General features: G+C 40.6%; 1 protein-coding gene across 7 annotated transcripts in view; it reads left to right on the forward strand.

The window, feature by feature from the left end:
• Positions 1-22502, forward strand: part of LOC122222039 (aromatase) — a 108924-nt gene that overhangs the window by 82621 nt on the left and 3801 nt on the right. For 6 of the 7 annotated variants that reach the window (XM_042942026.1, XM_042942029.1, XM_042942027.1 and 3 more), the window contains 5 exons: positions 5751-5905; positions 12669-12845; positions 15903-16017; positions 20037-20151; positions 20592-20754. In XM_042942026.1, the coding sequence (XP_042797960.1) occupies positions 5751-5905; positions 12669-12845; positions 15903-16017; positions 20037-20151; positions 20592-20754 (725 nt within the window). The remainder of the gene's footprint in view (positions 1-5750; positions 5906-12668; positions 12846-15902; positions 16018-20036; positions 20152-20591; positions 20755-22502) is intronic. The other variant, XM_042942032.1, reaches the window with a different exon arrangement.

Here is a 22502-nt window from a genome sequence, read left to right on the forward strand (position 1 = left end):
TCCACCGACTGAGCCATCCAGGATCCCCTATGTGAGTCCTTTAAATTCAGAACTGAAAAGTGGCTTCCTCTTCACTACCTAATAACTTATTTCCTGGCCACTTTTCATTTTGAATAGACAATAGGTTTGCCATCTTTGGTGCTGTCTTTTGACTTCAGTCATGTTTAAAGAAGAACAATGAAGGGGAATGGGAGAAACAGGCTTCCAATTATGGAACGAATAAATCACAAGGATGAAAGGTACAGTATAGGGAGTACAGTACTGGTATTGTAATAGCATTGTATGGTGACAGACGGTAGCTACACTGTGGTAAGCACAGCATAATGTATAAATGTGTTGAATCACTGTGTTGTACACCTAAAAACTAATGTAACACTGTATGTCAACTATACTCAAGGAAGGAAGGAAGGAAGGAAGGAAGGAAGGAAGGAAGGAAGGAAATAAATAATGACTCCAGGGGCGCCTTGGTGGCTCAGTCAGTTAAGTGACCGACTTTGGCTCAGGTCATGATCTTGCAGTACGTGAGTTCAAGCCCCGGATCGGACTCCATGCTGACAGCTCGGAGCCTGGAGCCTGCTTCAGATTCTGTGTCTCCCTCTCTCTCTCTGCCCCTCCCCTGCTCATGCTCTGTCTCTCTCTCAAAAATAAATAAACGTTAAAAAAAATAAAAAAGAAATAATGACCCCAGTTACCATGCAATTTACACTACCCTTCTGAGGGTAGTGTCCCTTCTGAGCTTGGGGACTCACCTGGTCTCTCTTCAGTGTATCCCCCAGTCAATATAACATCTCCTTCAACTGGTGTTATAGGCTGGCCCACAAGGCTGGAGCATGGTCTCTACTATTTTCGTGACCACCCTGTGTGCTCTGGGCTGGAGTCCCTAGTTCTTCACCAAACTTTATTTCTTCACTTTCCCAATTTATTCTGGTTATATAAAGCCAACCTACTTTTGAAAAAAGGCCTTGTTTTAAATTGCTCACCGGCAGCCGGTCACTCTTCACTCTCACTGTGTATCACTTCTGTCTCGACAGCTTTGTCCCTTGCCAAGTTGGAGCCTCTGACTCGAAATAACTGAGATGTTGGCGCCCCCTACAGAACACATTTATTTTTAAACTTAGCTCTTTATTAAGTAATGCACATTTAGTTGGGTTTAAGTTTAGGGTTTCTTGTTTCTTTTTTAAAAATCGATTACTAATTTCTCAAAGTAAGTGGCCATGCTAATGTGGTTAAAGCGGTATATAACAGCTCTAGGGGTCAGAGCGGAAAGAATAGCGCTCTGCTTTACTTCTAGGCACTTAAAGTTCTTAGATACAAATTTGTGAATAAAGAATATACAAATTACTTACTTTCTGCTGTACTTACAGAATAAGGTAGGGGAAGGTGAGAGAAGCTAAAGTCCTAAAATCTATTAATAATCTTTTCAGCCCTCTCAAAGCATGACTTCTATATACAGGAAAAAATTTTAGCTGTTTGTCAGTCAAATTAATTCCCTGGAATACAAAGAGAAGCATCTGTATTTTTGTTTTTATTTTTGTTGTTTGGAAGAGAAATACTTGTCCAAAACTTGGGATCATTTGATGAATAATATCTGGAATTAAATCAAGAGAATATTTGACTTAATAGAGAGTGTTTTGATTTGAAAATAAGATGTTTTTCCTTGAAAGAAATAATCTAGTAGACAATTTATTCATATAATAATTATGTTTTAATTTCCTGACAATTCCATCATTTCAGGGCCTTTCTTTTAAAATTTAAATAGGACTATGGAACCATCACAAATGTGAGGGTTTGGCTAATACTTAGCCCACTACTCAGCCAGAGCACAGCGCCTTTGGCCCAATGTCTTCTTAGGAATGTGTTTTCACAGGCATTAATTGAACAACCTAATTAAGGCACACTCATCCTTCTAGGAGCCAAGTATCAACTTTAAGAAGGAGAAGCAAGTGGTAAGATGGTCACTGCAGCCCAGTGCACATACTATAATCACCACTCCCCATCTTTGAGGGTTATGTGCTCAGAAACACTGCAGAGGAGGAGAATTTGCAGCTGAGAAACAAAATTTCAGTGGAGAAGTGGGGAGGAAGAACCAAAGTTGCAATGAACACATGAAAACTTGTATAAATATTAAGTTCACCAAAAATAATAATGGCGTCTAAAGCACTGATGATATTTTACGTATCTTGAATTTGCACAATTGGGCACTATGCTGCTACTTTCTCTTCTCTCTTTCTCTCTCTCCCACACCAGAAAATGCCCAGGTTCTCCCCCCTTGGCAGTATCAGACAGATGTTTATAAATATATTTTGCTTTCTTACAATAATATTCTCTTCCGATTCCTCTGCTCAAATGTTTAGTCCTAATTTTATGATCTCTGTCTCTGAACTCCTCTCTGGTCTCAGAGACATGGGGTATCTTATAATCCTTAAGTGAAAAAAAACTCTGGGGGGTCTATTTCAACTTACCTAGCAGACCTGGGCAGTTTAGTTCCCAAGACCCAAAGTCAAGGATTATGTCACTTGAGCTCTGCCCGTGATCCCCAGCAGAGCATACACAGGTAAGCTACATTGATACATGGCCTGGCTCCAGTATAGTAAACATGGCCAAAAGTCAGACTAATGACAGTGTACCCTGCCTCAGCTTTCTTCATTGCCTCCCATAGTTGCACCACAGAAAACCTCTACTCCTTCTCTGCTAACCACTTGGCCCCTCTTTTTAATTCCCAAACCCTGCTCCCCTTTTCTCCCTATCTCCAAGAAAAATGGCTATCAATTTGAGTATATTTAAGTGGAAAATTTTTGAAGTTGCTGAAAATATATATGCAGAGAAGTAAATCTGCTTATGCTGACAATTTACTAAGGGGAATTTGCATTTGGCCGTGTCGTCCACATATAAATACTGTGACCTAGGCCTTGTAATCTGAAGAGCCTGTTATCATGCCCCCTCACAGGAGTCTGGGTAATGTATGTACTTGGAACATGCTTTGTTAGCGTAGGGAGTTAGAGGACAATAAATGAGACTTTGGGGCTAAGCACAGCCTCTGTGGTCCTCTGTGTACTCTGTGTTCTTATTGTCCACTCAGCAGCACAGGGATGTCTGAGGGCCCCAGGCCTCAGAGGCGGCATGCTCCAGCCTTATGTATGGAAAGGCTGGGCTTTGGACGGAGGTGGCTGACATATGACCTCTCTTTCCTCACTCACTCAACCACAACCATGTACCCCTGTCAGTGAGAATTTCGGGGTCTAGCTGCCTGCACTCCCACCTCCTGCACTGTTTTGTCTGCCTCTTATCCTCACTGTACAGACTTTCTTCCATATCCTTCAGATAATCTCATTTGATTTTTCCAAATGAGTGGTATTTGTGTCCGGTCTATGCCTACAATGTGATATTGGCATTTATGAAAATGCCACCACATGTCCTGCTTATTATCTTCTCTATTCTCCAACAAACACTATCCTGCCTGTCTTCATGTAATGCCCTTCTGCTCAGCATATGAAGGGTAGCCACCTAGCTTATGAGCACGTGCCATGTTGGAGTTCCATTTTCTGACCCATGTGGTCCGCGGCCTCAGCTGTCACTCAGCCTTTGTCCAGCTAGCCTGTTTCCCTCTGGGCCCTGCATGAACCTCTTTTCCAGCCAAAGCCCCTTGCCATAGGAAGTGCAGTCACTTGTAGTGTTTCTTAATTTCTCTCTTGGCAGATGAAAAATGAATTTATTCCATCCACCCCACAATTCTCAACTTCATAAATTCCCAGCAGACTTCTTTTTCTGAGCACTGATCCAGGAGTCCTCTCCTCCCCAAATCTGCACTCTGTAGCATTCATCTCAGCTCTCTTCCCTCTCCCTCCCCATGCTGCTAGCTGCAAGTATACCCTGCAGTAAACCCACCTACCATTTATACTGAAGAGCACAATTATCCTCTTATCCTTTATCCTGCTGATTATTAAATGACTTAAATTATCCATTTATCCTTCCAATGCCACAGGATAACTTCTAAGCAGTCTTAACAAAACATCTCAACAAGGTGAGTTGGTCTCTCCCTGCAGAAGAATTCTGTACTGCTATCCTAAGAAGATAATATTCTCCTCACGTGTGCAGGCTTCTAGAACTTCTTCAGCTAGAATTTTATAACATTTCATAACTCTAAGTGCCTCATCATGCCCAAATTGACCCCTGGGATGTGGGGGGAAGGGAGCAGCTCCTAGAAGAAGAAATGGTGGGGAGGGGAGAGGAAGAAGGAACTGCTTTCTCCTGCCTAGTTCCTCCTAGGCCTTAAAACTTAGCACGGGTCTGGAAAACAGTGTGGAGCTTCCTCAAAAAATTAAAAATAGATCTACCCTATGACCCAGCAATAGCACTTCCAGCAATTTACCCAAGGGATACAGGAGTACTGATGCATAGGGGCACTTGTATCCCAATGTTCATAGCACTTTCAACAATAGCCAAATTGTGGAAAGAGCCTAAATGTCCATCAACTGATGAATGGATAAAGAAATTGTGGTTTATATACACAATAGAATACTACTTGGCAATGAGAAAGAATGAAATATGGCCTTTAGTAGCAACGTGGATGGAACTGGAGAGTGTGATGCTAAGTGAAATAAGTCATACAGAGAAAGACAGATACCATATGTTTTCACTCTTATGTGGATCCTGAGAAACTTAACAGAAGACCATGGGGGAGGTGAAGAAAAAAAAAAAAAACAGTTAGAGAGGGAGGGAGCCAAACCATAAGAGACTCTTAAAAACTGAGAATAAACTGAGGGTTGATGGTGGGTGGGAGGGAGGAGAAAGTGGGTTATGGGTATTGAGGTGGGCACCTATTGGGATGAGCACTGGGTGTTGTATGGAAACCAATTTGACAATAAATTTCCTATTTAAAAAAAAGAATAAAAAGAAAGATAGTTTGATTCTGAAAAAAAAAAAAAAAAACTGAGTGTGGGGGGGGGTGTGGCGCAGAATGGAGGCAAAACAGTGAGGAGGAGCTGAGAAGTTCAGGGAAGCCTGTTGGCAAGGTCCCAGTGCTGCTACCTCAAGGGCTATCTAATGGCTCACCATGTCCTATATCCTGAGAGAACTCTGTGACCCTGGAGGCCTTGATGAGTCAGGATGGAATGCAGAGCCCCAGGATAGCTGCTGTCACCACCACAGATAGCTGTCAAGGCCCAGCCCAGCCAGCTAAGCCCAGAGCCTGGAGTGACCAGGAGGTGTCCTTCAAGCCCAGAATGATACTCACCGGAGGGTCCAGGCCTGATTAGAGACTCTGGGGATAGATGGTACAAGGCCAGACTACTGGTTCCAAATGAAGATGACATCAGCAATTCCAGGAACTCTGGATTCCGAGACTCACTCCTGTAGAGGGTGGTGCTGTCTGGAGTGGGGCTGGAGGCTCTCAGGACCCTCTGGTGGAGTGGAGGGCTTGGCTTCTCAAAGCCTTGCAGCTCTGATCCCAGTTGTGGGTAGTATTTTAATGACTTGGAATTAGAAAAGAGGGAAATAAAGAATGGTGTGTGTGTGTATGTGTGTATGTGTTCTATCTTTCGTGGTGCTCAAGCAGGGTGTCAGGAGGTAGAAGTATTTCAACTGGAGAGGGATGTTCTTCCACTAACAGAAGTGTTTATTCAATATGAATTCTAGAATGCACTGCATTTAGATCAACATGCATTTGCTAAGAGAGTCACCTGGTATCAAAATCATCACGATGAGTTCTCTTAACCCTTACAAATTCACACTAAGGTTTGCTGTCTCTGCAGGTCCTCAAGTATGTTCCATGTAATGAAACACAGTCACTACAGCTCCCGATTCGGCAGCAAACTTGGGTTGCAGTGCATCGGCATGCATGAAAATGGCATCATATTTAACAACAATCCAACCCTCTGGAAAGCTGTTCGACCTTTCTTTACAAAAGGTAATCAGGTGCTGGCTACATTCTGCTCTTTTGTCTAAAAATGTGCCCACTATTTTGGAATTTAAATTTTGCCACTTCACTTATTTTGAAATAATAAGATAGGGTAGGAACTGTTCTAAGCACTTGATATTTTAATCCCACAGCAACCCCATGTGGTACACACTCTTATCACCTACATTTTACAAATGGGAAAACTGAAGTTTACATAGGTGAAGTAACTTACCCAAAGGTCCCAATATTAATAAAGAGTGGCCCAGGAGACAACCCCACAGCCTGCATTTTTAACCACCACAAATTCTGTTCTTCCTGTTGATGCACAAAGCAATTTCATAGACATGAAGAAGAGATGGAGCTCTACACTTAGGATCATTTCAATTAAGAATTTAGTGTGGAAGGGGTGGCTCAGTCAGTTAGGTGTCCAACTCTTGATTTGGGCTCAGGTCATGATCTCACAGTTTGTGGGGCTGAGCCTCCCCTCAGGCTCTACCCTGACAGCAGGAAGCCTGCTTGGGATTCTCTCTCTCTCTGTCCCTCTCCACCATCCCTACACCACCCACTGAGTGGTCATGCACATCATGCACGCAAAGGCATGCACACATGCTCATTCTCAAAAATAAATAAACTTTAAGAATAAGAAAGAAAGAAAGAAAGAAAGAAAGAAAGAAAGAAAGAAAGAAAGAAAGAATTTAGTGTGGAGGTACCTAGGTGGCTCAGTTGGTTAAGTGTCTGGAGCCTTGATCTCAGGGTTGTGAGTTCAAGACCCACATTGGGCTCCATGCTGGGCATAGAGCTTACATTAAAAAAAAAAATTTAGTAAGAATGTAGTGTGTCAGTCACATGTTTGATTTAAACACAGCCAAGCAATGTGCTTGCTAGATCACTGACTAACATTCCAGATGTTTTAACAGAAAACAGTTTGTGAATAAAACTTAGAGAATTGTAGAACTAGGAAGGACTGTATATGTCATCTCGTTAAGCCTCTGAATTTTATAGTTGAGAAAATACAGTCCTAGAAAGGTTGCGATTTTTGCCCAGGCAACATAGTAAGTAATAGATAAGCAGAGACCCCACCCCAAGTCTCCTTATCTAGTGATTTTCCCCTTTACTATATCTTGCTGGAAATGAAGAGGTTGGGGAATATACATGACCAGTCTTTGACATCAACATCAATGAAGATAATCATGTCCTGGGACCATTTTCAGTGATAGAATACGGGGCTAGATAGATTTTATGTCTGACCTTCCACCACCAATATTCTTCCCTCTAGCCAGCCTCTGTAGTGAACCTGGATGCCTCCCATGTGCTGCTGAGATAGGGAGAATCTATGCCTATCCCAGTTGAGCATTGATTCCCTCTACAGAGTCGTCCATCACCAAGACTCGGTACAACTCTATTGTGGACTCCACTGTATTTGTCTCCTATTGCTGCTGTAACAAATTGCCACAAACTTAATGACTTAAAACAACATATCAGTTATCTTATAGTTCTATAGATAAAAAGTTTGACATAGGTCTCAATGGACTAAAATCGAGGCATTGGCTGGGCTGTGTTTCTGGAAGCTCCAGAGGAGAACCTGTTTCTTTGTCTTTTCCAGCTTCAGAGGCCACCTGCATCCCTTGGCCTGTGGCTCCTTCCTCTGTCTTCAAAGCTAGCAACAGCAGGTTGAGTCCTTTTTATATCACATCTCCTAGACCATCCTTCTTTCATCACATCACTTTCTGATTCTGAAGGCTGCTAGAAAAGGTTCTTTGCTTTTGAGGACCCATGTAATTAGCTTGGGCCCACCCAGATAATCCACAGTAATCTCCCCATCGATTCCTCAACTTGAATCATATGGACCAAGTCCCTTTTTCCATGTAAGGTGACATATTAATAGGTTCCAGGGATTAGCACCTGGGAAGCTTTAGGGGGCTATTACCCTGCCTATCACTTGTGTTGGGCAGTTCAATACTCTGATACCTTACAAAACTGCAGACTGGATTAATGGAAAGAGTATAGGAGTCAGGATTATAAATGGTGGGTCCAAGTCCTAGCTCTGCCACTTTACTAGCTATGTGACCTTGGACAAGTCATTCAACCTCTCTGAGCTTCCGTTTCTTTCTCCACAAAAGGTGATACCACAGAATATTAATTCTAGAGTTATTGTGATGAATAAGTGAAATAATGCTGTAAGACCCTATAGAAATGTGGGGGGGGTTTTGTTTGTTTTGTTGAAGTATAGTTGACATACAATATTATACTAGTTTTAGGTATATGACTTAGTGATTCAACAATTATATATGTTATGAAATGCTCCCCCCGATAAGTGTAGTCACAATACAAAGATGTGACAATATTACTGACTATATTCCCTATGCTGTACATTATATCTCCATGACTTACTTATTTTATAACTGGAAGTTTGTACCTCTTCACCCCCTTCACCTATTTCACCCATCCCCACCCCCTCTCACTTCTAGCAACCACCAGTTTGTTCTCTGTATTTGGGTCTGTTTCTTTTTGTTTGTCTGTTCATTTGTATTGTTCTTTATATTCCATATAAAGTGAAATCATGTGGCATTTGTCTTTTTCTCTCTGACTTACCTCATTTAGTGTAATACCCTCTAGGTCCATCCATGTTGTTGCAAATGACAAGATTTGAAATGTAAGTTTTATTTTACTTTGCTGTTTGGCCCAGGTGCATTAGGAATATGTGAACTAGTGTTTAGGAGCAATTAACTCTCACATACCAACATGGTTTACCTTGCCATGCAAAAATTAATAGAATTTAAATTTTTTTAACATTTATTCATTTTTTTGACAGAGACAGAGCATGAGTGGGGGAGGGGCAAAGAGAGAGGGAGACACAGAAAGCAAAGCAGGTTCCAGGCTCTGAACTGTCAGCACAGAGCCTGACGTGGTTCTCGAACTCATGGACTGTGAGATCATGACCTGAGCTGAAGTCAGACGCTTAACCAACTGAGCCACCTAGGTGCCCCAAAAATTAATAGAATTAAAAATTTTTAAAAATTTTTTTAAATGTTTATTTATTTTTGAGACAGAGAGAGACAGAATATGAACAGGGGAGGGTCAGAGAGAGGGAGACAGAATCCGAAGCAGGCTCCAGGCTCTGAGCTGTCAGCACAGAGCCCAATGGGGGGCTCGAACTCACAGACCATGAGATCATGACCTGAGCCGAAGTCGGATGCTTAACCAACTGAGCCACCCAGGCACCCCTAAAAATTTTTTTTAATTAACAGAATTTTCTAAACTCATCCATTTGTTTAACAAACTACTGTGTTCTCATCATTGAACTAGGTGCCCAGAATATGATGTTAGTCAATACATGGTTCCTGCCCCCAAGGAATTTATAAGGGGGGGGGGGTGGAGGAGCAGAGTGGCAGATCAATATATCACCAAATATCATCCTAGGTGATGTGTTATGCTAGAGTTGTGTGCACAGCACCACAGAGCACAGAAAAAATTGGTCCATTAAAGTACACTGAGGGGTCATGGGTGGCTTTTTGAGGAATGGATACTTATGATAAGTTTTGAAAGAAGGTAAAAGCTACCTAAATTAAGAAAGTTTGATAAGGACACATTCCACAGAAGGAAAGAACAGGATACTCCAAAACAGGGAAGGGTAGATCAGCACTGTATGTCCAGGGAACTGTAAGCAGGCCCTTGTACCTGGCATAGATGCATGTAGGCATGAGGCCCAGGGGAAGGCACTGAACTGAGCTTATTCTGAAAGCTACAGTAAATCATTCAAGATTTTAAGCAGAATGACATGAACATATTTGTGTTTTACAAAAATTCCTCTGGTAGCAGAATGAACGTTTAATTGACAGGAGTCATGACTGTGAACAGTGAAAGATGTTGGGAGCTACTGTAGTGATAAAGGGTGTGCGGAAGGGAAGTCATCAGTGTAAGAGATGTTAAAAGAGTAGAATCTATAGCACTTGGAAAGCAATCAAAACAATCCTTGTGACATATTTTTAGATAAGCCCTGTATGTAAAAGATCAGATTGTCTAATAAAAACATTACAAAACTCCCCAGATGAAATGCCAAAAATAGAGGCTGAATTGCTTATGAAAAGTTCACTGTTGTTTCTGACATTTTTAATAATGTGTTAGAGTCCCAAGCTCTAAAAGGATGAATCTCCTTTTAGAGTCACACTTCTTGTTAGTTTTCCTGATATAGCAGAAATTTGGGAGTAATTTTGGTATCTAAAGTAGTAACATTAAGGAAGGCATTGACCCCCTGGACATATCTATGGAGAAGTAGTGAAGTGCAGCCCAGGCAATGGCCCATCCTGGAGAGATGAAGGTTGAGGGGCAAAAAATAGCCTGTGTTTTCTGAAACTGCCAAGAGAGTTGTCCATAGTGACAGAATTATGCTGATTTCTTGCTCACTTTTGTTTAACCTGGATAAGATTCAGTACTTTTTAGCACATTTAAAAAATTAAAGTTTGGGCACCTGGGTGGCTCAGTCGGTTGAGAATCTGACTCTTGATTTCGGCTCGGGTCATGATCTCGCAGTTTGTGAGATCAAGCCCTGCATCGGGCTCTGTGCTGACAGCACGGTGCCTGCTTGGGATTATCTCCCTTCCTTTCTCTCTGCCCCTCTCCCATTTGCACTCTCTCTCCAAAAATAAATAAATAAACATTTTAAAATACTTAAAAATAATGTCTACATCATACCACTGACTATAAGCAATGATATTACATTTTGCTTATATATTTGAAATGTGGCTTTAAGCTCTTGGATGTGGAGGCAAATCATACATCTATCTGGGAGAAAACCACCAGTGATATTTGAAGTCAACTGCTCCACACAAAGGGCTGAGTCATTCAGAAATCATTTGTCTCATTTGTGAATGTGATAATCACCCAAAGAACAACATGCTGACCTTTCATATCTGCCCAGTATTTCCTACAGTCAGAAAGTATGCTACCAACCCAACCTTCTTTTGTATTTATTTATTTTTAATTTTTTTAATGTCTATTTTTGAGAGAGAGAGACATACAGACACAGTGTGACTGGGGGAGCGAAGACACATAATGCAAAGCAGACTTCAGGCTCTGAGCTGTCAGCACAGAGCCAAATGCAGGGCCTGAACTCATAAACCATAAGATTGTGACCTGAACTGAAGTTGGATGCTTAACTGGGCCACCCAGGCACCCCCAACCTTCTTTTTCATCCATAAGTATACATTTTATGAATCTACAATTGCTTACCAGGCTTCCTTGCTTATTTGCAAAGTCTGCCTTCAGAAGCTTCTGTTGTGCAACTGATTTTTTAAAAATATTTTTAAATTTTATTTTAGAGACAGAGAGTATATGAGTGGGGTGAGGGGCAGAGAGAGACAGAAAGAGAGAAAGAGAGGAGGGAGAAGAATTTCAAACAGGCTCCATGCCCAGCACGGTTCTCAATCCCATGACCCTGGGTTCATGACCTGAGCTGAAATCAAGAGTAGGACACTCAGCTTACTGAGCCACCCAGGCGCCCTTGATTCTTTTTTTTTTTAAGAGAGAATTATGGCTACAAATTTCCCCAGGATTTTTCATTGCATTTCAAGGGCTCTGATTTTAACAGCAAGTCTGAATAATAAAAGACATAAATAGGAGATACTACTCATAAAGAAAGCTTGAAGAAACTTAGAGCAAAGAGACAAAGGGGGGCTTCAAGTGTTAAACTCTCTGAATAGATGACCTACCACCAGGATCCACTAGCTGGTAGGCAGAGCCAATTCACACCACCTGTCTTCACTCAACTATTCACCCACTCTTTCATTCACTCATTTATTCATTCATTCATTCATTTCTCTATTTGACCAATATGATTTGAAAGGTACCATGTACTGTGTGGACTTGAAGGACAGTGCTAATAGAAGGCTGTCACTGCCCTTAAAGAAATTCCAGCCAGTGAGGAAGACTGGTGCTTAGCTGTCATGATGTTCGTTGAGTAAAACAAATCTAGAAGTCATTTGAAGAGAAATCACAATTAAGAGAAGAACACTTTTGGTAATTTATAAGACTAGCATTGTCAACATATAAACCACAATTAATAGGAAGCACTTTAGATCAAATAGTTAAGGTCCAATTGGTGTAGTTCTAGAACAGTACCCTGCCACCTGTTGAAACATAAAATAAATATCACCCTGGCCAAATCCAAACCTTCCTTAGAGGGAGATATATACAATAAATACGGAAAACCACTGATTTGTGATTAATGACCACAATACTAAATTTTTCAATTGCAATATCACAAATGATTTGCAATAACATGAAGAAAAGTTTAATTTTGAATATTTTGTTTAAAATAAGGTTTTCGTGCATCCATTCATTTTAAAAAAATTTTAATGTTTATTTATTTATTTTGAGAGAGAGAGAGAGCAAGTGGCAAAGGGGCAGAGAGACAGGGAGAGAGAGAGTCCCAAGCAGGCCACGTGCTGTCAGCACAGAGCTCAATGTGGGGCTGGATCTCACAAATCATGAGATTATGACCTGAGCCAAAATCAAGAGTCAGACATGTAACCGACTGAGCCACCCAGGTTCTCCCATACATTCTTTCATTTATTTTTAACCATGAAGGTGATGCATGCTTGTAGAAAATCAGGAGAATGCAGAAAAGTATTTTAAAAAAGAACATGAAAATTTCAACCTAGTTACTGAAAAAAAATTATGTACAGTTAAACCCTGAACATTAAAGGCCAAAATATCCTGATTATGTATGCCCCCTGAGTTCATGGTGGCTCACTCTCTGATGTGTTCCCCTCAGCTCTGTCTGGCCCTGGACTCGTGCGCATGGTGACAATTTGTGTTGAATCCGTCATAACACATCTGGACAGGTTGGAGGAGGTCACCAACGAACTGGGTTACATCGACGTGTTGACCCTCATGAGGCGCATCATGCTAGACACCTCTAACATGCTCTTCCTGGGGATCCCACTGGACGGTATTTGAGAACTGACATTCTGCCTTTTATTGAACATGGAGATGAAGGGGAAAACAGACTCAAGGAAAGATATGCTGTTTTTTACATTGCTCTTATTCAAACATCTCTAAGTTTTCTCAAGATTTTTTCTTCCTAGTGTGTCTGCCATTTTCATTTATAAGATAAGTTTCTATAAGTAGGGGCCATCTCCTCTTTTGATCACTCTTCATTGCTCTGGGAAATATGATTCTATCCATAGTCAAAACTTAACAAGTGTGACCAGTTCATTTGGTCATTAATATACCCTACCACCAATCAAACTGGTATATTTAACCATTTCTAACCATTCTTTTGGGTGTTCACATGTGCGCACACACACACACAAATACACACATACACATACATATATACATAAATATACATACACACTCCTCCCTCGAAGCTACTAAGCATGAAAACTTTGACTCTGTCTATAGGATGATAATGGTGCTGGAGCTGCTGCTGCTGGAAATGATGAAAATAGCTACCATTAATTTAATATCTACTATAAAAAGTTGCTCTACACATAGTTTATCATTTAGCATTTATAACAACTCTGGCAAGTTGTTTCACTCAAAAAGCTACTCTCTTCACTGTACTACAGAAACAAATATTAAAACACATACATGTAACTCTATCACCATCAAAAATAAACATTAATCAGTTGGGCTAATTCCATTATGCTGTTGTCCAGCTTAATGTAATTTTTCCCAAATTTCCAGTATATTCATTGATTCATGCATTCATTCAAAAAATATTTGTTAATTGCCTATTTTCTGCCAGGCACTGTTCTAGGTTCTGGGGATAGAGAGGTAAACAAGACAGATAAAGTCCTCGCCTTCAAGGAGCTCACATCTCAGTGCCAATATAAACAGTAAACAAGTAAATATCTAATAATGAATCAGGAAATAATAGGAGTCTTGAAGAAGAAACAGAGCAAGGGGCTAGAAAGTGAAGACGTAGGTACCATGGTGGGAGCATATGTGGCTATTACAGAGAGGGTTGTCCAGAAAGGCCTGTGCAGAGAGGACACCTGAACATAAGCCTAAATGTTAAGTGAGACCATGAGCCTCATCCAGATTTGAGAGAAGAACATTACAGGCATGAGAACAGGGCCAACTTAAAAAAAAAAATTTAGTGTTTTTTTAAATTTATTTTTGAGAGAGAGAGAGACAGAGTGTGAGCAAGGGAGGGGCAGAGAGAGAGGGAGAGACAGAATGTGAAGCAGGCTGTAGGCTCTGAGCTGTCAGCAGAGAGCCCAACACAGGGCTTGAACTCATGAGCTGTGAGACCATGACCTGAGCCAAAGTCGGACGCTTAACCGACTGAGCCACCCAGGCGACCCCGGGGCCTACTTTTAACACTTGCCAAAACCAGCTGAGCTATAACAACTGCTGCTTAATTTGCCACATTTGGACCAGCAGATAAGCTATAAGCCTTCCTTTTCTCTTCTCCAGCTCTGCTTGCCCACGTCCCCTGCTCTTTATACTCCCTTCAAGAGCCATAGACACCTCATCTGACTGTCATTTGGATGGGAGCCCCATTCACTCTGTTTTCAGTCACACCCCTTGCCTGATCCATCCCCTCTAATCCCAGCTGGCCTGTCCTACATGCATCTCTCCTAAGGTTAGGCAAGTGCATATTTTATAAGTCCCTGCTTCATAGTTCCCTGTTAGCCTTGGTTCTTAGGAAGGATGAAGTAAAGGGAATTATAAACCTAGGGATAGGTTAACCTAGGGATATGGGCTGTGATGCTAGGAACCTGCATAATCCATGCAGAGTTATGTTTGTTCCTCTTCTCCACACACCACCCTTGTTAAACTCTCAATTTGCCTGAGGGAGCCAGTACAACAAAGAGGAAGGAACATTGCTCTGAGGTCAGATAGAACCGGGCTCCAGCGTAAGGACCTGCCTATCACACTGGATGTATGGTTTTAGGCAAGCTTCCTAGTTTCTATGAACTGCAGTTTCTTCATCTGAAAAAGTGATGACACCCCCCGCCCCCAAACAAGATTGTAAGGATTAAATGAGGTCTCTCTTTTTTTTTTTTTTTTAATATATGAAATTTACTGTCAAATTGGTTTCCATACAACACCCAGTGCTCATCCCAAAGGTGCCCTCCTCAATACCCATCACCCACCCTGCCCTCCCTCCCACCCCCCATCAACCAATGAGGTCTCTTTTTTAAAACACTTTGCATGGTGACTGGTATTTAGCGGTTGAAAATAAATCTCTATCCCCTTCTTTTTTGTACAATTTGAAAAAGCAGAGGTTTTCTTTCCCCTAGCATTCAATATAATTAAAGGACATTCATTAAAAGCTGACTATGGGGGCACCTGGGTGGCTCGGTTGAGCATCCCAGTTTGGCTCAGGTCATGATCTCATGGTTGGTGGGTTCGAGCCCCATGTCAGGCTCTGTGCTGACAGCTCAGAGCCTGGAGCCTACTTTGGATTCTGTGTTTCCCTCTCTCTCTCTGCCTCTCCCCCACTCATGCACTGTCTCTCTCTCTCTCTCTCTCTCTCTCTCTCAAAAATAAATAAACGTTAAAAAAAAAGCTGACTATGCATGAGGCTCAGGGCAAGACATTAGAGATACCAAGATGAATTCTATACTCTGGACCAAAATGTAAACAGGAAAGTGGCATGGCTTTTTGCACTCCCAGGTGCCAGAATTGAGGCCAATGATGGCCATATCTACTCGTGCCCCTCTTATTTCCCATTGTCCAACAACACAGGAAGGAGTTGGACACTCAGTCAAAGAAGGGCATGTGACATTCTAGGTTAGGTCTCTAACACGAACTTGAAAAGTGGCACATCTCTACTTAATTTTGTTAATTTAGATGCCAACCAGAATAAATTAACGTTTATTTGACTAGTGGCATTCACATGGCTGAAACACCAATGAAAGTGGGGACCTTGCCTAGCTTAGAACCCCAGGCTGATAAAAGACTCTATACAAGGGATCTTCTCTTCTCAAAATACCCTTCTTGGGCTCACATTTTTGCTCAACTACTCTGCTCTTTTGTTTTGTTTTTCCAGAAAGTGCCATTGTGGTTAAAATCCAGGGTTATTTTGATGCGTGGCAAGCTCTCCTTCTCAAACCAGACATCTTCTTTAAGATTTCTTGGCTATACAGAAAATATGAAAAGTCTGTGTAAGTAACACAAGTTTGGAAAACTTATTAGTGAGTTTGGATTGATTTGGGGTTGTGTCCTTGCTATTGTTGGTCTCTTCAGCTAGCTGTCTGCTCTTCAGAGCCCACAAGGGAGCTGTGGATTAAGTTGCTGATGAAACACTTCTTACAGCAATTTGGCTGCGTATGGCCAGACCAAAGAGTAAGAGAAACCTTTGGCCCAGGCAGCTTTTCAGCAAGGGGGCCAAGTGGGTGGTCTGGGAGCCCCATCTCTGGAAGTAGGATACCACAGTGTATTTTGAGTTGATGAGAAGGGTTGGCTGAACCTACCATTATTCTCTGTCAAAATTCCCTTTGCATATCTGGAAAAAGGAAACACAAGATCATTTTATAGTCGTGTTACTTCTGAACAAATTTAACAGAATTCAACTTGTAGGAATTGATCATAGTCTCAAAAGAATTTTTTCACAATGACTATAATGAACTTCAATGAAATGTGTGATTTTCTTTTTTTAGTTATATATATTATATCTTTGGGGGATCCTGAAATGGTCATTAAATGGCTTTGCTTTGGTTATAGACTAGTCTAGCCCAAAACTGGACGAGTGCCCAATGGCCTATAGGCCAATCAGTAGGTTTTTAGAGTGTAAGTAGCCAGCCACTAAACACTGCCTTCTCTCACCACCAGTGAAAAGCCCATGGGATCTAGAGGCAGACACACCTGGTTTGTATCCTGTCTCTACTACTTAGTAACTAAACGGCCTTGGGAAGTTATTTAAAGTAAAATATTACCTACCTTCCAGGGTAGGGATATAGGTTAATGAGATCCTATATGTAGGGCAATTAACACAGAGGATGGCACATAGAAGGCACTAAATATGTTCCCCTTCCTTTTGTTCAGATCTTCCCCCACATGTCTCTAACCACCCTAAATTCTCCATCTCTAAAAGTTCCCAAACTTGTTTGAAGCCCCAACTTTATCCTGTTTGTGTATTTACATTTAATAACAATGTTAGGGAGGAAGCCAACTTGATGTTGCTTTATATAGTTTCATGTGGTTGATAAGTATTAGGTGGGTGATTTAGATGCTTGGGTCTTTATACACTTCATTTAGTTTCCACCAGAGCTTCTTGTGACTAGAATCAATGAGATAATGGATTCACCTCTTCACTATGGTCAAAGTTGCCAGTGGTCTGAAGAGTCTCTTTTCATAGTTCCTGGTCATTAGTTTAGCTTTGGTTTTGGCCAGCAGGCCATAGAAATATATTGCATGAAATTGTACAATGGTTTCTCAGAGTTTTCTACAGAAATTAGCTCAGCAACATTCCCTCTCTATGTAATATTTGCCAATGGTTAGTGTATTCATCTATATATCCTATGTCCCGGAGCAGTAAAGACCTAGAGAAATCTTTTAATCTTCTCCCCCATCCATGTCCATTACAATAATGCCAGTGCTTTTTTTTTAAATTGAGGTATAATTGACATAAAACATTATATTACTTTCAGGTATACAACACAAAGACTCAATATCTGTATATGTTGTGAAATAATCACCATTATATCTAGTTACAAAATTTTTTCTTGTGATAAAAACTTTTAAGATCTATTCTCTTAGCAACTTTCAAATATGCAATACAGTATTTTTAACTATAGTCACCATGTTGTACATTACATCTCCATGACTTATTTATTTTATAACTAGAACTTTGTACCTTTTCACCCACTTCATCCATTTTGCCCACCTTTACCCCTCACCTCTGGTAGCCACCAATTTCTTCTCTGTATCTAAGAACTATGGGTTTTTTTTTTGTTTTAAGATTCCACATATAAATGAATTTATTATTCTCTTATTATTTCCTTTAGCATGCTTTATGTCACTCCCCTTCTTTGCCTCTTTTTCCACAGAAATGAATTAGATTATATAATATTTGTCTTTCTCTGTCATGCCAATACTGATGGAAAGGATTCTAGGACATCTACTCCCATCCCTATTTATTCAAGTTTATATTTCTGCTTATCTTAATCTCAAATATTACAGAAGTATTGTTTTCTACTTCTTATTCTGGCAAGTTTAAGGCTTTTTAACCACAGAATATCTTAAGTAGGTGCTGTGGCCTGGACTGATAAACTAGCCACCCTTGTTTTGGCACAAAATATTCTCAGAGTGCCAAACCACAGACTCACAGATATATTCTTTTAATATATGCTTGTAAGTCAGAGATTACCTATTCCCTGAAAACTGTCACTGAGCACAATTCCCCTAATTTTTAAGGGTATATAAATTCATATGCCTACATTTATGTAAAAGCTGGTCAGCTTTTAACCTGAATAAGAAGGATCCCAAACAGTATTCACAGGCCCATGATTCTGGCCCCAGGTGGAGGCATATGTTCAGAAGTGGATGCAGTTCCATCAAGGAATTCTCTATGAATTCATAGTCTAAGGGCATTTCAACAACTCCCAGAATATTTGGGGGCCATTGCTCAGGTAGGAATGCTATGAGCATTTATAGCTCACCAACTAAGTGAATATCTGTCTCTAGTCTGTAAGAGTTGCTCAAAAAATATTGCTGAATAAATGGATTAGTAGATGAATGAATAAATGAATGTGAATATATCCTTGGTGTATATCTGGAGGTATGTGTGTATCTATAGGCACACTTACAGAGATACACAATAGATGGCATCCTCATTTAGAATGACACAATTACTCTACTAGCCTGAAGAATACCTCTTCAAATGTTTAAACACCTTCTTTGAGATGCCCCAAAAAAACTTTAAAAATGGGAGGGATCTTAAAGAATCTTCCTTTACTTTTCCTGCTGAGCTGGAGTAAACACACAGCTATTTATGTCAGCATCATCAACAGGGTGTACAGGTGACCATGTCAACAAGAATTTGAAAGAAAGATTTATTGTATATTTAATGTAAGGCAGAATACCATTCCCTGAGGTTGGGGAACAATACACTTACACATGGACACATACACTTCAAGACAAAGGCCAGAATAACAGCATTTAGATCTTAAGATGGACTTATTGTTCATTGAGTCTGAGCTCTTCACTTTAAAAGAGATATAAGAGGGGTGCCTGGGTGGCTCAGTTGGTTGGCTGTCTGACTTCGGCTCAGATCATGATCTCACAGTTTGTGGGTTTGAGCCCCATGTCGGGCTCTGTGCTGACAGCTCAGAGCCTGCAGACTGCTTGGCATCCTGTGTCTCCCTCTCTCTCTGCCCCTCCCCTGCTCATACTCTGTCTCTCTCTCTCTCAAAAATAAACATTAAAAAAAAATTTTAGTAAAAAAAAAAAATAAAAGAGATTTAAGAGACTTAAAAGTAGGTTCCATAAAAAGAGAACAATCCAGACTAGCAGCTGGCCCTCTCTTTCCAAAGTGCTCTTCCCTCTACCACACTGTCAAAATGCATGTACTATACATGCTTATGCAGCTAGTCAGTCAGTAAGCATTTACTTCATGTTTACTATGTGACAGAAACTGGAAAGTATGAGAAGAAATATCAAGAATAATACTTGATCACCTGTGTTTTCTTGCTAGAACAGAAAGTCTCAAACTCGGTAGTTCCCAGGGCTGAGCAAATAGAAGTGGGCCGGGTGGATACAAGTCAACAGGAAGTGAAGGTACCTGTAGCCAAACTGGAGAGGGCATGCCCTTACTAAAGACATTCACTGTTTTTCAGTTTTGGTTTTCAATTTAAACACTGCATTGGCCAAGTCAAGGATCAGAAAACATGATTGGATTGACCTTTTTGGTACCAGCTTTTAACATTTAACTAGAGGTTACAGCCTTAATTTTGCTACCAGTACCTAGACATCTTAGCTAAATTTGGTTCCTTAACATGAAGTATAATGAATACGCAATTTAAGGATATTTATGAAGAATTAAGTTTAAATTCAGTTATTAGCGCTAATGGCTTCAACTTAAGCAGATAATTTTATTTAAAAAAATGGCAAATGAATCTGCTTTCCTAGATGTCTTAACCGAGTACAAATAGATTATATTTTCTTTTTTTTTTTTTTCCTTTAGCAAGGATTTGAAAGATGCCATGGAAATTCTGATAGAAGAGAAAAGACACAGAATTTCCACAGCAGAGAAACTGGAAGACTGTATGGATTTTGCCACTGAGTTGATTTTTGCTGAGGTACTGACCCAGACTAACCATAATTCCCACGTTAACATATGTGTATGACTGTTTGTGTATAGGCTGTGTAGAGATTCCCTCTTATAATTGTTGCATACTTATGCTTTTAAGTATTTGCTCTAATACTTCTATAATGATAACCCAAACAATCCACTCATTCAACATTCTGGTAAGACTGACCTTTAAGACTGAAACTACATGTGTGCACAATACAAAATATGAAAATGGGGGAGCCCAAAGACAGTAAACACACAGATAATTGGTTAAATTTTTAACCTTTGGCTGAAGATTTTTATGAAAAATGCCCATAGTCAATTACAGAGACATAATATTTATGACTTCATTTTGTTGATGGTTTTTGATCCTAACTGTATCTTCCCCTCCTTTTTTGAAGCTTTGATTCACTTTTCCAATTTTTTCCCCTTCTTCCAATTGTTCAGAAACGTGGTGACCTGACAAAAGAGAATGTGAACCAATGCATACTGGAAATGCTGATCGCAGCACCAGACACCATGTCTGTCTCTGTGTTTTTTATGCTTTTTCTCATTGCAAAGCACCCTAAGGTTGAAGAGGCAATAATGAAGGAAATACAGACTGTCGTTGGTAAGAACTGGTCAAATAATAAAAGAGCTTAGAAAATAATTCTTTCTAAATGTCAGCTTTTTATGTCCTAAATGTCAGATTTCAAACAAAATATTACAATCCACCCAAAGAACAATAAAAGTAGCCATTTTGCCACACTTTGATTATGCCAGATAGGTTGAAAAGGTAGTTCTTTCTGTGTTTTTTTTTATTATAAAAATAATGCATTCTCATTGAAAAAATTTAAATAACAGATATATAAAAGCAGAAAGTGACATTCCCTGATCCCTCCCACTCTCCTCCCCAGCCTCATTTGCATTCCCCAGGGAAACCACTGTTAATACTTTACTGTGTGTTCTTCAAGGTCTTTCTTAACCTGCACATAAACACATTTGTATGGTTGTATTTGTCTGCTTAATGATACATGGTATCTGCTTAAAGACCAAGTACAATGTTCTGCCTACCTTATCAGTGGCAAAAGGCTTTTGTGAGTTCACCCAGGGAAACGGCTATCATCTATAGCAGTGTTTCTGGGTTTCAAGCAGTCTGTCCACAAATGAACTTACAATCAGTGGCAGAAGGACAAGGAAAGGATGACAGCAAAGGCAGGAGACTGATCAGCTTCCCTCTCCCCCAAAATCCAGTGATGTTGGACCCTTCCTCTCCCTGCTCTCTCCTCCTCCACCAGGTCCCTGCTCAGCTCTTCCCTACACTAGTCTTCCCTGATCTGCTTTTGCTTAAGCATCATTCTGCTCATTGATCCTGACACCACCACCCTTCCACAGAAACAGTGTCACATTTGAAAGAAGTCAGAATTGCTTTCCGGGGGAAAAACAGAATTCCTGGGGCACCTATGTGGCTCAGTTGGTTAAGCCTCCAACTCTTGATTCTGGTTCAGGTTATGATCTTGCAGTTTGTGGAATTGAGCTCCACAATGCAGAGCCTGCTTGGGATTCTCTCTCTCCCTCTCTCGGCCCTCCCCCCTCAAACAAACAAACAGACAAACAAACAAACAACAACAGAATTCCTTGTTTGGAATGTCCTTTGCATGGATGATCTTTTAAAGAACACATTTCTGACATATGTAAAGAAGTATCAGTAATGACACTTTTCTCTCTTGACCTTAAGCGATTCCTGTGAAGCAACTTATTTGGTTGTAGAGAGGCACCATCTTTTTAAAGCCATTTGAGTGCTGCTTGAAATAGTTGACAGTAAGGGGAAATTTCATAAAGGGTTAAATTTATGAAATAAGGTGTCTACAGATGCGTTGTAGTAGGTGGGAAATTGCCTGGGAAGATAGGTAACAGGAAGCCAGAATAACATCCAAGCTCCAAATTCCAGAATGGTTTCTCACATGCCCCCTGTCAGGTTATGGGTTCTGGGTCAGGTGAAGTGGCACAACAGTGAATAAGCTACAGCTTTCCTACACTTATGGGGCTCACAGGCTGGCAGGAGAAAGAGAACTTAACAAGCAAGCCCAGTGGACTAAAGAGAGAGCCATAGAATGATGGAGTTCAGGCAACAAGGGGCAAATTGCTCTTGAAACCATGAGCCTTTAATTCAACTTCCTTGAGATGTGAAAAGTGCTTGTGTCTCATGATGTCTCCCTGACGCTTCAACAAACCTCAGCAAAGATGGGAAACAGCTGAACCATTTGTACATGTGTTCGTGTTCCCTCTAGACATACTCACATAGTAATTACTTCCTAGGGAATGCCTTTGGTTGCCTTCTCTGTCATCTTCCTTTCTACTTCTCCACCCCAGATAAAT

This window comes from Panthera leo, chromosome B3 (genome assembly GCF_018350215.1).
Source record: "Panthera leo isolate Ple1 chromosome B3, P.leo_Ple1_pat1.1, whole genome shotgun sequence".
Classification (NCBI taxonomy): Eukaryota; Metazoa; Chordata; class Mammalia; order Carnivora; family Felidae; genus Panthera; species Panthera leo.